The following is a 17326-nucleotide window of genomic DNA, read 5'->3' on the forward strand; positions in this document are numbered from 1 at the left end:
AAAATTTTCACTTAGGGGTGTACTCACTTTTGTTGCCAATGGTTTAGACATTAATGGCTGTGTGTTGAGTTATTCTGATGGGACAGCAAATTTACACTATTACACAAGCTGTATACTCACTACTTTGTAGCAAAGTGTAATTTCTTCAGTGTTCTCACATGAAAAGATATAATAAAATATTTACAAAAATATGAGGAGTGTACTCACTATTGTGTAATTATGTGTGTTATGAAGACGTTCAATTAACGAAACGTACGTCGGAGGCGGTACCTGGTCACGTGACGTGCTCTCCGACCTGTGGAGCTAGCAGCCGGGAACTCGTGGTTGTGCTACGGCGGTGGCGGCGATCCCCGACGACCCAAAAATCATACCGCACATTGGCGGTGAAACGTCTGCAGCCCCAGTCCCGGGTAGGCACTTATACAGTAAGAGGCCATTTGGCTTTTCCTTTGTTTAAGTGTTTTTAATAAAAGCAATATTACGCTATTGGCTTTCCCCTGGTTTTTCCACATATCCTTATTTGGAACGCCTGGGGACGAGGTTATACATCTATTTTCCTGTCAACATGTGTGCAGGCACAATCCTGCTCAAGCTCTTTTGACTATCTTTTTAACTAAAGTAGTCAACTCGTTCTGGTAAGCGCATCCATTTTCTTCAGCACATTTTGGGTGTAAAGAAGAATCAAGTGTGGTGGTGGCACTTTATTTTCACTTAAGCAAGATCACAGCAAATAAGAAGATTCAATTACCTACTTATTATCCACTTTATATTGGGACTTTGCCATAGAGTTAACTTATGACACAGAGACACTATTGAATATAATAATTTTGTATTTGTTCATATATATATATATATATATATATATATATATATATATATATATATATATATATCACGGTTATAGGCAATCTACTAGTTTATCACTTGTGGTCTAGCGCCCTCTACCTATTTTATATATATATATATATATATATATATATATATATATATATATATATATATATATATATATACACACACATACACACACACACACACAATATATATATATATATTTATATATTACACACACACATACATATATATACACACACACACACACTCCAGTGTGGTATTCCCTAAGGAAGAATGTATTGTAAATTGGCATTCAAAGCATGTGGAATTATTCTGGTTGGAAGTTTACTGTGGGGGTTTACCTCTATGACAGTGAATAATAACTGGATGTACCACATAAAATGAAGTAAATTCATGTGATGTTGACCCTCTTTCTCAGTTTTTATAACAAAGATGTAACCAACTGTTTATTACTCCCATACCATAGGGAGGTCTGTTTTTATTATATGAAATGGACATAAAAATGAATAACTTTTAACTACCGTAAATGAATAAAACCATCACATACATTTAAAGTAATAATTTGCTATTTAAATGTGGACCTGAAGATCTTGGATCTAAAGCTTTCATATCAATAAATATTTGTACCGCATGGTCCATAGAGACCAAGTTGGTTTTGTCACCGGACAGGCCAGCGACAATGTTCGCAGCGCTGTACACCTTATCCACCTTCTATATCAGAGGAAAATTCCTGGGTTCCTGCCCCCTTTAGACCTGTACAAAGCATTTGACTCCCTGACATGGGAGTATCTGCCATTTGTACTGTCCTGCTGGGGTTTTGGAGAGGCCTTCTTAGCCTGGATTCAGGCCTTGTATTTGAACCCATCTGCTTTGGTGAAATACGTAGGGTATGTCAGGGGCACAAGGCAGGGATGCCCTCTTTCCCCAGGTCTCTTGACCCTAGCGCTAGAACCCCTGGCAATGGCCCTACATGTCGACCAGAATTTCTTGGGGGTCCCTTATGTGGGCCATGAATATAAGCTTAAATCTCTTTGCAGGTGATGCTCTTTTGACTCCGACTAATCCTTCTTGTCGATTTCTGGCCTACTTAAAGCGGTTGTAAACCCAAATATAAAAAAAAAAATAGAAACCTGCAAGACAAAGGCATCATGAGCTACTATGACCAGCATACTAGCTCACTATGGGCGGAGTGGCGATGATGTCACTCCACGTTTCATTATTTTAAATCTCTAGACCTGGCTTGTTGGTAGTACCTGTTGGCGCTGTCATCCAGTGTACGTTCAAACCACTGAACAGAGGCAGTCTGTAGTGGGTTCATTATCAGTGTCATGAGGTGGCGTGCCAAGCTGCAGCAACGTTCAGAACGCATAGGATTTCGTTTATAAGGCATTGCACTAGAACCTGTCAAAGAAAAGCATGTAGGTTATTACTATAGACATCTCACAATTCAAACTACTGGTGGTATGTATAAATAAATTCAATAGCATTAGTTTAAAAACCAAACAACACTAGATAGAAATTAAAAGAGCATGTGGTCTTTACAAGCTCGTGGCTTTCACTTTAGGATTTTTGCAGGTCCTGCAATGTGAAGTACTCCCTATACTCCATCTGGTCATATTAAGTAAAATTGGGGTTTGTTCTGTGTTCTTCTTGTGCCACAAATACAAAAACAGAGAAAGGGGAAATTAGTATACTGGCTGTGTACCGACTATGTATAAATATATGCGTTTCCAGTGGCCAAACAAAAAAAGCAGGCAAAAACAAACCTCAGGGCAACACCCTGAAAAAGTTGCCACCAAAAACAGGACCCTGCAGCATTCCACCAACCATAACATGGTGATATGCAAATACAAACTGACATAATGAAAAATAACCTATTTTATCATAATAAAATATTAACACAAAACCGGGGTAGAAATGACCATTATTGTTTTAATAGTTATTAAGTATAGGGTCAAACCCAGATACTGCAACCACACCCGGCAATTGGAAATATCAATACCATATACAAAAATATCTACATTTGTTTTGTCTTTATGTTATATTATGATAAAAGAAAAGTTATATTTTAATCATCTATTTTGTATTTACATATCACTCATGTTATGGTTGGTGGAATGTCGAAGGGTCCTGTTTTTGGTGGCAGTTTTTTTAGGGCGTCTTTGCCCTGAGGTTCTATTTGGTGTTCCTCTTTTTTTTTTTTTTTTTTAAATATGGTCAATCTAGTTCAACCAAAAACAAAAAAATACAATCCCATTTTTAAGGAGCACCCACGCAAATTACGTAGCTACTGCTTCATGAATGAAGCGTAGCGCAGGTAACTTACGGAGGCGCAGCGTTAAAACCTCCGTAAGAGGGCGCAAGTCGTACCTGAATCCACCCCAATGCATTTTAAATGCATTTTTTGCTGTGAAAATGACAATGGTCCCAAAAATGTGTCAAAATTGTCCGAAGTGTCCGCCATAATGTCGCAGTCACGAAAAAAATCGTTTTTTTACCAAAAGTGGGTAGAAGAATTTGTATAGGCCTAAACTGAGGAAAAAAAAATTTTTTTTATATATTTTTGGGGGATATTTATTATAGCAAAAAGTAAAAAATATTGCATTTTTTTCAAAATTGTCGCTCTATTTTTTTTTATAGCGCAAAAAATAAAAACCGCAGAGGTGATCAAATACCACCAAAAGAAAGCTCTATTTGTGGGGGAAAAAAGGACGCCATTTTTTTTGGCATTTTGGTCCGGGTCTTAAGTGGTTAAACTCATTGCCCATGGGAATATACTTTGCGGTGAGTTCACAAACAGTCTTTTTGAAGAATTCCCAAATCTGTGACCATTGATGCCAATATTCTCTCCCAGTCCAAGTCCTGGAGAGCAGCCGTCATTCTTGGAAAATTTGCTCTCTTGAAATTAAGTGTTTTTATCTTTCCCAAATGTGATTTTTGTTTACAGCTAACATCGAATGAAATCATGTTCTGGTCACTGCTACCCAGGTGTTCCTTTATCTGAACATTAGTAATACACTCTGCATGGTTTAAAGTGGAGGTTCACCCGGAAATTTTAATTTTTAACATTAGATTCATGCTCATTTTGTCTAGGGGAATCGGCTATTTTTTTAAAAAAACGAAGCAGTACTTACCGTTTTAGAGAGCGATCTTCTCCGCCGCTTCCGGGTATGGGCTGCGGGACTGGGCGTTCCCATTTGATTGACAGTCTTCCGACAGGCTTCCGACGGTCGCATCTATCGCGTCACGATTTTCCGAAAGTAGCCGAACGTCGGTGCGCAGGCGCCGTATAGAGCCGCACCGACGTTCGACTTCTTTCGGCTACTCGTGACACGATGGATGCGACCGTCGGAAGCCTTTCGGAAGACTGTCAATCAAATAGGAACGCCCAGTCCCGAAGACCATACCCGGAAGCGGCGGAGAAGATCGCTCTCTAAAACGGTAAGTACTGCTTCGTTTTAAAAAAAACTAGCCGATTCCCCTAGACAAAATGAGCATGAATCTAATGTTAAAACTTGGACTTGTGTTTTTTGATCATTTTCATGTTGCAATGTCCAAGTAGGTCCCATGCGCAGCTTCCTGGCTGATGAATGTAAATGTTACTCTAGTATTTTTTGATAACATACTGCATTCATCTTGCCATCATTCTTTACCAAATTTCCTGTGCCTTTGTAGCTCACAAATCCCAAAAACATCAACCATCCACTCCCGTGTTTCACAGTAGGAATGGTGTACATTTCATCATAGGCCTCGTTGACTCTCCAAATGTAGCATTTATGGTTGTGGCCAAAAGAGCAAAATTTTGGTCTCCTCACTCCAAATGACTTTGTGCCAGAAGGTTTGAGGCTGTGCTGTTTGGTATATTGTAAGCGAGATACTTTGTGGCATTTGTGTAGTAACGGCTTTCTTCTGGTGACTCGACCATGCAGCCCATCATTCTTCAAGTGCCTCCTTATTGTGCATTTAAAACAGCCACACCACATGTTTTCAGAGTCCTGTATTACATCTGAAGTTATTTGTGGGTTCCACTTTTTTTCCCTTTTTTAAAAAGATTGTATTTTCCAAATGCACATACAAAGAGCATAACAGAGTACACAAGGTACAGACATAGTTGCACACATCCCTAAAATGTAGGGAGAACAAATAGATAAAAATATCATTCAATGTCATTCCAGATACATTCCAAACATGAACAGATATGCACATACAAATAGCGTTTTCCTTTCTTATTCAAACTATGAAACACTGCGCTCCATTTATAGATGTACAATAGATTACATCAGTTTATATCATCGTAAACATACACAGAACAACCAAAATAAAAAAAAGGTAAAAACAAAAAGAAAAAAAAAACATGGAGGCGAGTACCCCGTAAACCATTGTGCCATGTGCCGCCATCTCTCAGACCCCCAGAGTTCGCCCCCCCCCCCGTCAATGTACAGTGTACAATATTCAATCCTAACAGACAAGTTCTTCTTAAATATCCCCAGCTGTAGTATCCTTGGGAGTCCACCCATCTACCCCATACTTTATAAAAATTGTTTCTTACTGCCTCTTAAGTCATTTTATACAGCATGATATTTGCATTAACCAGACCCTTCCAAGCAGATAGAGCAAGATAATCCCTCTTCACCCAGTTTAGGACAATCAGCTTCCTGACATAGTAAAAGAGCAGCCTCAAGAACATTCTCATATCACTTCTCATGACTTAATCTTCTATAACACCTAGGAGCCCCAAAAGTGGACCACATATGTTCAGGAGATCAAAGGTATCTGCGATAAACTGGGTTACCTGTGACCACAACGGGCGTATCCTGTTACACTCCCACACCATGTGAATAAACGTACCTTCCGCCACCAGGCACTTATGACAGGTAGGGTCATCTCTCCTGCCCATCCTATATAATCTGTGTGGGGTGTAATACATTTGGTGCAGGTACCTCAGTTGTGTTAGTTTGGCCCTAGCAGAAATGACCGTGGGCAAATAAGAAGTCAGAACTCCCTCCCACCGAGTCTGTCAGCTCAGGAATCACATCAGTCCATTTGAGTAATTTTCTCTTTCCTCGGCTGCTTCCTTCCCATGAGCACAGCGAAATAAACAGATATTCGTTTGGTGTGTTCAGGTTCTACAATTAGTACTTCCAATTTAGTGTTTTAAAAAATAACAGGCCCAGTACCAAATTGAGCATGAGCTGCAAGCCTCAACCTGGTATAATGCAATAGCCATGAGTCGGGAACACCCACCTCTCTTTAATTGCGCAAATGTTTTGAGTTCCCCCTTATTAAATAATTGGTGCAGATAGACAAGACCAAATTTGGCCCATCTATGGCCATCATCCAATAGAAAAAAATCTGTTAGTCTGGGGTTAAACTATAGTGGGGCATTAGGTGATAAGTTTAAGGGACCATCCTGTACATGTTTCATTCAAATCTCAAGTATCCGCTTAGCTGATTTGAGTACAGTCATTCCGCCCACCGTGGGAACCTCCCCCTATAGAAAAAGTTCAGCAGTGTCTCGTAAGAAGTTGTCACAGCTGTCTCCACTGCAGTAGCTGCATTGTTCAGCTGCGGGAACATATGCCAGTGAGCCTGGACCAGCTGTGACGCCAAGTAGTACAGACGGAGGTCGGGAATCGCCAGACCTCCCCTCCCACCGACAACTGCAAGACGGTTAGCGACACCCGGGCTGCCCCGCAAGAAAGGTTAGCAGGGAGTCAATGCATCTGAACGTCTTCCTAGGAATGTATAATGGGGCATTAGAAAGAATATATAAAAATGTTGGGAGAAATCATTTTAAACAAATTTGCTCTAACAAAGTAAGCGGGAGATCCTTCCATTTCTGTACTCTGTCTCTGAAGTCCCTAATCACAGGCCATAGGTTCACCTCAGAAAATGTGTCTATTGGTAATTTTATAAGTAGTATTCCCAGATATTTAAATTGGGTCGTCACCGTTAGAGGGCATTGAGTGGGTGGAGTCAAATTTGGCTGTGGATCTAGAGGAAACAATGTCGACTTAGACCAATTGATCTGAAATCCAGAGAAATCTCTGAACTCCTGTATCGGGGTAAATGCATTAGACAAGGAGACGTCTGGATCTCCCAAATACAGCAGCATATAGTCTGCGTATAACGATACACGTTCCTCCAAATCTCCAACAGCCCCTCAATGTCAGCCTGACTCCTAAGCTTAGCCGCAAGAGGCTCTATGACCAGCGCACATAAGAGTGGAGACAGGGGACAGTCCTGCCTCGTCCCTCTACCAATCCTAAATGAGTTTAAAATAAGTCCATTGACCCCAATACTAGCCCTAGGTTCATTGTATAGTAGCCTAACCCAGTTCACAAATCGCAGTCCGAAGCCCAATTTTAGAAGTAGGGCAAAGAGATTATTCCATTCGACCAAGTCGAACGCTTTTTTCGTATAGAGTGATGCCACCACTCGCTTACCCGTGTTGACGTGGGGTGCTTGTAAATTGACATAAAGCCTTCTAAGGTTCATTTGCGTACATCGGCCCGGTATAAAACCGGTTTGATCCGAATTGCTCAATTTAAGTATTACCGACTGCAATCTACTGGCCAAAATTTTGGCCAGTATTTTGACATCAGTATTGATCAATGAGATCGGCCTGTATGATTCACATTCCATTGGGTCTGTGACGGTATCGGTATGATATCCCCGTCAACGTTCCCTTCTTCCCATAACGAAAATCACCCCAATATTCCACGAGGAGGGATATCCCTGGAATCGCCCAGAAAGCCACACATGAGACAAGCTTACTGCTTGAACAACACAGACTTTTAATGTTATAACACACAGCTTATATGTCATTTCCAAAACTGTTACAATGACAAATCTCCGCCCCCCTCACACTGGGGCTTCCATACAGATGAGTAGGTAGACACGACGGGGCCGATGCTGAAACACATTTTCTTTAGACAATGACATCAATGACGCTGAGCACTAGCTGTACTGAATACATCAACCAGACCGCTCGACCCCGCATATAGAGAGATAATTACCACAATGAAGCAATCAGAATAATTAACACAAGCCACTTAAACCCAGCTCTCCTTCACACAACACAATAGATCAATTAACCTTTAGAAATAGTGAGGGGACATTAGCACATCAATAACCTGGCTAGCAGGGAGCAGTAAACTGAGACATATAGGCAAATGTATCACAGGGTCTTTAGCAGGTTTTGGAATCACTACAATCAAAGATTCACGCATGGACTCTGGCAATATACCCTCTCTTTCCGCTGCTATAAACACTTTCTGAAGACGGGGAACCAGGCTCTTATGAAGCCGATACCATTCTGCCGGGAAACCATCAAATCCAGGCGACTTACCCGGTTTAAAGGAGGAAATGGCATCAGCTATTTCTTCAGGTGTAATGGAGTGTTCCAGGGCAGTACAGGGTCAAAACAGAGAGACAACAGCACATGGCACTAACCAACAGAACATAACAACCCTTCCCTTCCTGCACACAGCCCCAACATGCTGAGTGCCCGCATCCCATAACCATAACAGTAAATGACCTCAGAAGTTCACCAGTGAACCGGACAGGAACTTTTAAAAAAGTTATTTCAATCTGCAGGTAGATCCAGTGGTACTGGAACATCAGATCAATGGAAAGCATCTGTCAGCCGCAGGACAAACAAAACAGCAGCAAGTCCGTGAGACTTGAGACAGATACTGAGACCAAGGAGTGCGACATTCACTCAGTGTCCATCTTCAGGACTAGGGCGCCCCCTAGCATCCAACCAGCGCGAAGCATCCGTAGGAGAGTTGAAGAAAAAAAAAAAAAAAAAAAACGTTTCCCCTGACCACTCTGAGCTTTGCTGGGTACATCATACTGTAAGCCATGTGTAAGTTCCGGAGTCTCTTCTTAACATGCACAAAGCTGGCTCTTTGCTTCTGCGTAGCTGCAGAGAAGTCAGGGTAGATAGAAATACGATTCCCATTAAATTGCAGGTCTCCTATAGTACGGGCTGCGCGAAGGATGTTTTCACGATCTCTGAAGAGCAGAATACGGGCTATCATCGGGCGTGGGTGAGAGCTAGGGGGGGGGGGATTTGATGGCACCCTGTGAGCCCTCTCTATGGCAAACAAGCATGGGAATGTAGTGTCCGCCATGTTATCCTTGAGCCACAGCTCAAGAAAATCTTCAGGCTGTTTGCCCTCTGCTTTCTCAGGGAAGCCTACCAGGCGGATGTTGTTCCTCCTATGGGGGTCCTACATGTCCAGTGGCAGTTCGTCCATAGAGGGCGCCGGAGCGCCGCCCCCTCTGGCTCTCGCACAGCCACTGAAATACATAGATTCATGCATTGCATGAATCCATGTATTTTCGCCGCTGCCGCCCACTATTCAGATGGCCGGAGAGTGAGCGCCGGCTACCTGAATAACGGCAGCTGGTTGGCTTTCCCCAGGCTGTAGTCGGCTTCTGAATGCTTATCCTCGGGACGTACCAGTGGTCCCTTCCTTGTATAAGACTGACAGGCGTCTCAGCCAATCAAGTTCACGGGTTTTGGTTACCGGTAACCTGATTGGCTAAAGAGTCATCGCGGGCGGGATAAGACATCGAAGGACGTGGAAGGAGGATGGCCGACCCCCAGAAAGGTAAGTGCTGGGCGGGGCATTTTACAGGGCACAGTGGCGACAATGGGCACAGTGGCGACAATTAATGGGCACAGTGGCGACAATTAATGGGCACAGTGGCTGCGTTTGATGGCATGGCACAGTGGTGACAATTCATGGCACAGTGGCTGTGTTTGATGGCATGGCACAGTGACTGCGTTTGATGGCATGGCACAGTGGCTGCGTTTGATGGCATGGCACAGTGGCTGCGTTTGATGGCATGGCACAGTGGTGACAATTGATGGCACAGTGGCTGCATTTGATGGACACAGTGAGGCTGCAATTGTTTTTTTTTTCGTTTGCGCCCCCCCAAAAATTTTGAGCACTAGCCGCCACTGTCCATGTTCCCGAGCTTATCAGTATGCGCGATCACCTCACAGTGTACATTCTGCAGTTTATTTTTCAAGGGACGCACCACATCCTCTAAATCACCAATTCTCTGCTCAGCTTCAACAGCCCTCTCTCTAATAGTCTGCACATCATGTTTGAGGAATGACATCTCAGCCCTTATGCCATCTATGGGCTATATTCTCGTAGTTTGGCGTAACTTTGTGCGGGCGTAACGTAACCTATTTACGTTACGCCTCCGCAACTTACACGGGCAAGTGTTGTATTCTCAAAGCACTTGCTCCGTAACAAATGAAGAATAAAGGGGTAATGCTGCGCTATGAATGGGGTAACGTGCAAAGGAAGTGTGGCAAATCCTTATATATGGAAAAATATACTCTGACTAGTGATCATAAGTAACAATAATAAAGAATGGTAGTGGTAAATTCTAATAAGTAAATAACATCAAAATAAAATGTGCTACAATGCAGCCAAGGCTACCGTAGCTGCCAAAATGTGAAGTATTGCAAAGTGACAGTGCAAGTGTCATATAAAGTAGTAAAAAATGTACTGATACACAATGGGGTGTACAACGTGCCAAGTATAACATACAACGTGCCAAGTATAACACACAACGGTGATTATAATAGACTAGATTAAATGTCCATGCAGCAGATAACTGTAAACGGAACAACAGGCAAAGTCCAAAATAAAAGTGCTGGTGTAGATGCCAAAGTGACGTGAAGAAAGGTTGATTTCAGGTGTTTTCTTCAGAAAAAGTGAGGATGTCCCCTTACCTTACTGCTGTAAGGCAACAGCATAAAGACCCAGGTACACTTTTCTGGTCATGTCCACATACGTTATCCTCCAAATGGGCTGTAATGGGAAGGGTAGATCCCTCTCGATAGTCACATCCAAACAGGGACAGTGACTCGCATCCAGGGAGATAAAAAGTGCCAATAGTGTAGTATCGTTTAAAAAAGGAGTTTATTCAAACAAAATAAAACACTAGGTACTCACATTGTTGTGATAAAAAACATGCATATAAAAACAGGGCGTTCACCGACGTCACCTCCGGTACCTCTAGGTGGACTCTTTGCATCACTCATACGCGCATTCGTCACTTCTCTTGACTTCTTCAGGAGTAATTAGTGGTAAAATGAGGGTGCTATTATATAGGGTGGCTTGTTAGTAGGGCTGGAAGTGGGGCACTGAGCTACCTCCGTAAACCGGAAGTAGGTCGGTGGCCATTTTGTTGTGGCCTAATAACTGAATCAGGCAATGGGGCTCCAATTGCGGAACTACTGGGACATTGAACTACAGGGTGCACAGGGTCCTCTCTATCAAATGCAAGAAGGAAAAACGAAAATGATAAAGCTGTGATCTAATCCTGTGTCTCTCACATTGTGTGAGTTACACAGGAAGTCGGACGGCGGCCATTTTCTTGTAGCCTCACTGGCAGGTCTCAATACCGTTCGCTGTGGGAGTGGAATCGCTGGTTCATTGCACAGCTAGGGACACTGCACAGGCCACCCGTCCGCTTCCAAATGAAGGGACCACAAAACAGGGTACATACACACGGCGGTGTATGTACCCTGTTTTGTGGTCCCTGTCATTTGGAAGCGGACGGGTGGCCTGTGCAGTGTCCCTAGCTGTGGAATGAACCAGCGATTCCACTCCCACAGTGAACGGTATTGAGACCTGCCAGTGAGGCTACAAGAAAATGTCCGCCGTCCGACTTCCTGTGTAACTCACACAATGTGAGAGACACAGGATTAGATCACAGCTTTATCATTTTCGTTTTTCCTTCTCGCATTTGATAGAGAGGGTGCGCTGAGTGCACCCTGTAGTTCAATGTCCCAGTATTTCCGCAATTTGCCTGATTCAGTTATTAGGCCACAACAAAATGGCCGCCGACCTACTTCCGGTTTACGGAGGTAGCTCAATGCCCCACTTCCAGCCCTACTAACAAGCCACCCTATATAATAGCACCCTCATTTTACCTCTAATTACTCCTGAAGAAGTCACGAGAAGTGACGAATGCGCGTATGAGTGATACAAAGAGTCCACCTAGAGGTACCGGAGGTGACGTCGGCGAACGCCCTGTTTTTCTATGCATGTTTTTTATCACAACAATGTGAGTACCTAGTGTTTTATTTTGTTTGAATAAACTCCTTTTTTAAACGATACTACACTATTGGCACTTTTTATCTCCCTGGATGCGAGTCACTGTCCCTGTTTGGATGTGACTATCGAGAGGGATCTACCCTTCCCATTACAGCCCATTTGGAGGATAACGTATGTGGACATGACCAGAAAAGTGTACCTGGGTCTTTATGCTGTTACCTTACAGCAGTAAGGTAAGGGGACATCCTCACTTTTTCTGAAGAAAACACCTGAAATCAACCTTTCTTCACGTCACTTTGGCATCTACACCAGCACTTTTACTTTGGACTTTGCCTGTTGTTCCGTTTACAGTTATCTGCTGCATGGACATTTAATCTAGTCATAATCACCGTTGTGTGTTATACTTGGCATGTTGTATGTTATACTTGGCACGTGGTACACCCCATTGTGTATCAGTACATTTTTTTACTACTTTATATGACACTTGCACTGTCACTTTGCAATACTTCACATTTTGGCAGCTAGCCTTGGCTGCATTGTAGCACATTTTATTTTGATGTTATTTACTTATTAAAATTTACCACTACCATTCTTTATTAGTGTTACTTATGATCACTAGTCAGAGTATATTTTTCCATATATAAGGATTTGCCACACTTCCTTTGCACGTTACCCCATTCCCCATTCATAGCGCAGCACTACCCCTTTATTCTTCATTTGTTCCTGGTTTGATACACCATCCAGTGCAGCAGCTGTACCCCCTCTCTCTCCCCTTTCCCCCACTCTCGTGGTAAGCGCGGTAATACTCACCCCATCACTTGCTCCGTAAGTTGCAGCGGTGTAGCGTAAATAGGCCGGCGTAAGCCCGCCTAATTCAAATTTGGAACAGGGGGGCGTGTTTTATGTAAATGTTCTGTGACCCGACGTGATTGACGTTTTCACGAACGGCGCATGTGCTGTCCGTGGAAATCTCCCAGTGTGCATTGCTCCTAATACGCCGCAAGGACGTATTGGTTTTGACGTGAACGTAAATTACGTCCAGCCCCATTCACGGACGATGGCGATCGGGTGTGTGGGTCCCGCGGAGCTTCGGACTAAATCACGGGCGCGCGCCCGCGACCCACGGCTGGGCACTTAAAGAGGACGTACAGGTACATGCTTGTGCCCAGCCGTGCCATTCTGCCGATGTATATCTGCAGAAGGCGGTCCTTAAGTGGTTAAGTTGCATTAGTGAAATAAATTAACTTTTGCGCAGTATTCAAAACATTTTCGCGTTTCACATGTATACACAAACAACTGTTTTCCTTTTTTAATTTCTAGTTTATGTTTTAATGATTTTTATTAAAGTTTTACAGTACAAAAATATAACAATATCAACTTTCCATTGTACAAGATCAATACAGCACTTGGGGATCATATAATTTAGGTCCCGACTCTTGAGAGTTCTACTTATATCAACTATAATTACTAAATATGAAAAAAAAATAAAAAAATAAAAAATAATTACTAAAAAGAAATTCGAGTGAGGACTGGATCACATTAGCACAACAAAATACCATGCACAGGCCCACCAATCTAAGGACTTCAAGCCCCTCTTATATCCCAGGCTTAGGCAGGTAGTCCACCCGCTCAAAAGAGCCATCCCCCCCATCAACCTATCTGAGAGGGCTCAATTTCCCTGACCGTGCGGGTGCCTACCCAATTAGCACGAACCGACAATGCTTATTTATGAGCAAACAAGCAAAAGAAAAAAAGGAGTCAAACAAACCTATAAGGCTTGGATCTGACCCCAAAAGCGGGAAAGCAAAAAGTAGTAGGGATGAAGAAATAGAGGGGAAGAAACAAAGCGAGGGAAGAAGAGTGGGGGGGGGGGGGTAGGAGACACGGCTCAGCACCCAGAAATCCGCAGTGCAAAAATAAAGATAGATTACGATCGTCCCAGGATCATTTGTAAGAAATTGGATCCATGGGTCCCACACTTTATGAAATAGCTTCATACTTGCGCTAATGCTGTCAACCTTTCGCCTAACATTAGCCAAGTTAGTTTGCCCTTAAGCTGTTCGAATGGCAGGGCAGCAGAATTCAAATTTCTGGTTATGGTTATCTTTGCAGAAATGAATATGAATGCGAGAAGCTGCCTGCAAAATTTGGAGGCTTCTACCATTTATTTCTATTTTAAACTGAATGGGTTATTTTTAGGGCTGTGCGTTAAACGCGATATTAACGGCGTTAACGCAAACCCATGTTAACGCCGTCAATATTTTTGTCGCGCGATTAACGCAGGAGCCCTCGGGTGGACATGCAGAGTGTGCAGCGGCGCGGCGCGGCTTACCTTTTCGCTGGATTCACAGACAAGTTACTCACCTTGTCCCTGGATCCAGCGATGCCACCCCGCTGTGTGATCGAGCGGGTCCTCCTTGCTTGGCGGGTCCTCCTTGCTTGGCGGTTCCTCCTCGCTTGGCGGGTCCTCCTCGCTCGGCGGGTCCTCGCTCGATTCACAGTGCCTGTGTGACGCCGAGCTCCGTTCCCTGCGACGTTACGACGCACGGGAGCGGAGAACGGCGCCAAATTTAAAAAAGTAAACAAACACAATGCATACAGTATACTGTAATCTTATAGATTACAGTACTGTATGTAAAAAATACACACCCCCCTTGTCCCTAGTGGTCTGCCCAGTGCCCTACATGTTCTTTTATAAAATAAAAACTATTCTTTCTGTCTGAAAAACTGTAGATTGTCCAAAAGTGTCCCTTTATGTCAAAAATGGTTTTAGATCAGCTAGAAAACAGCGATAATAAATTATAATCACTTGCAGAATTGTGCGATATTTGTGGGGAAATTCGTCATAAATTAGAGCGATTAATCGTGAGTTAACTATGACATTAATGCGATTAATCGCGATTAAAAATTTTAATCGTTTGACAGCACTAGTTATTTTACAAGACTATAGTTCACATATTCATTCAGTATATGGTCCAGTTCAGGGGTGCCCAACCTGTGGGATAGCAGGTTGGCAAGCCCAGATCGCGGGTTGCTGACCAGTCATCCCAGAGCATCAGTGTTGTGAATGAAGCTGGCGGTAAAGGAAGAAAGCAGGTGCAGAGCCACATAAGCTGATGCTTTCTGTATAGCACTGGCTTCTCTCATAGGCAGAGTGATACTAAATGCACTCTACCTGGGACTGCAACAGCCGGCGATACCTGAATGACTGTTATTAAAAGGCAAGTTTATTACTAAAATCACAGTGTGTACATAGGCATATCTGTTCTGCAGTTGTTACTGGGCTGCTTTCGAACTGATCCGCAGGGTTAGCTGCACTGTGCCATAGACTTCTGTTATTACCTGCTGGTTTGGTATGTTTTCAGAAAGTGTGCCACACCTGCAGGATTATAATAAAAGTCTAAGGCAAATGCAATTAACCCACAGGAAAGCCACAGGTGCACTGCACTACACCCGCAGTTTGGGTGAAATGCAGTGCATCAGTGTGAAAGCAGTCTTGCGCCCCATTCACACGATCGGGCCGACTCAATTGGACACTCCAGTCACCTCTATAGAGCAGCAGATGAAAATGGGCTGGTCCATTTATACCCGCCTACCTCCAATCCGATCTGAAAAAAAAAAAAAAAAAAAAAAAAACACAAAACAGAAGGACATCCGTCCCCTTCCGTCTGGGTGGATCAGATTGAAGGGCCCATAGAGTAGAGTGGGCTGTGTTCGTGTCTGCTCTGCATATGCAGAGGGAACACTAATCCCATCATCATGGCCCGTGACCGGTCACTTAAGTGGCCCCCACTTTTCAAAAGGTTGGGTACCCCTGGTCTATTTCATATGGGTGGTAAAAGGGATGCCTTGTTTTTTAAAACCCACCCTAAAGAATTATCTGTGTGCCTGGCTAGAAGTATTCCATTTTAATAATTTTACCAACTGTTTCATAAATGGACTCACCAATCTGTTCTTTTTCAAATGGTTCCTCAAGCTCTTTCAAGTTGGCCAACAGACGAATATCAGTGCATATCTGCAGAACACAGGAATAAAACATTGTCAAGTTGTTAAAGAAACATCTGTCTCTCTGCCTTTCTTTCTGTCTCAGTGGGAGAGCCACTTGGCTATCCTTTTTCCATGCACTAATCAAGTCAAGGACTTATACTCTTTATTCTTTGCTAGCACAAACACTAAGCTTATATAAAAAAAACACAAATTTCATCTAACTGTCAGGAATCATTTTTGAATAAATGGTGACAATGCACACTTAGATACAGACATACGATTTGCTAAGGAGATGCTTTTAGCAATTATAATTTGACTGCTAGACCACCATGATAAAATTAGTAATTGAAGCCAATGGGTCACAATGAGTGCTTGGTAATTTTGAGAAAAACAGCTCAACAATGGAATAGAGGTGCGCATCTTCACTGGTCTCACGTTTCGATTTGTCAACGATTCGATTCCGTGATGCATCACTATTACTGACGAGCTCTCACTTCCGCTTGGGCCACCTAGGCGGCCCTTCCTCCCTGCAATCTACTGGGACACATTACAGGTCACAGAAGATTGCCCCGCTATGCAGGACAGCACAGTGAGACATGCGCACCCGGCTTTAAAGCTGTAAGGAAAGGATTCCATCAAGTAAAGCTTTGCCTAGAATTATAGTGCTGCTTTTGTTGGGCCTTCTTAAGAAAATTATATTTGCATGGCTGTTACAGTGCCTTGAAAAAGTATTTACACCCCTTGAAATTTTCCACATTTTGTCATGTTACAACCAAAAACATAAATGTACTTTTATGTGATAGACCAACACAAAGTGACACATGATTACAGATAAATAACTGAAAAGTATGGTGTGCATTTGTATTCAGGCCCTTTTACTCTACCCCTAACTAAAATCTAGAGGAACCAATTGCCTTTAGAAGTCACCTAATTAGTAACCTATGTGTAACCTATGTGTAATTCAATCTCAGTATAAATACCACTGTTCTGTGAATCCTCAGAGGTTTGTTATTTAACCTTAGTGTGCAAACAGCATCATTAAGGCCGAGGAACACACCAGACAGGTCAGGGATAAAGTTGTGGAGACGATTAAAGCAGGGTTAGGATATAGAAAAAAATATCCCAAGCTTTGAACATCTCAAGGAGCACTATTCAATCCATCAGCCAAAAATGGAAAGAGTATGGCACAACTTCGAATCTATGAAGTAGGGTTGTCCCGATACCGATACTAGTATCGGTATCGGGACCGATACTGAGCATTTGCCCAATACTTTTTTTTGTTTCAGAGAGAGCGGGCGGAGAGGGGGCGGCGAGGGGGCGGAGAGCGGAGCAGTGCAGTGCTCAAAGAGAAAGCCAAGACCCCCCCCCCGTCATCTAGTTGATAAGCGCGT

At 43.0% G+C, this 17326-nt stretch overlaps 1 protein-coding gene across 1 annotated transcript in view; it reads right to left on the reverse strand.

Moving 5' to 3' along the window:
• ADSL (adenylosuccinate lyase) overlaps nt 1–17326 on the reverse strand; it is a 299794-nt gene that overhangs the window by 87106 nt on the left and 195362 nt on the right. Inside the window, exons 8-9 of the mRNA XM_040359575.1 lie at nt 15894–15963; nt 2109–2256 (exon numbers count right to left, since the gene is read on the reverse strand). Of these exons, the coding sequence (XP_040215509.1) occupies nt 2109–2256; nt 15894–15963 (218 nt within the window). The remainder of the gene's footprint in view (nt 1–2108; nt 2257–15893; nt 15964–17326) is intronic.

This window comes from Rana temporaria, chromosome 7 (genome assembly GCF_905171775.1).
Source record: "Rana temporaria chromosome 7, aRanTem1.1, whole genome shotgun sequence".
NCBI classification, from domain to species: Eukaryota; Metazoa; Chordata; class Amphibia; order Anura; family Ranidae; genus Rana; species Rana temporaria.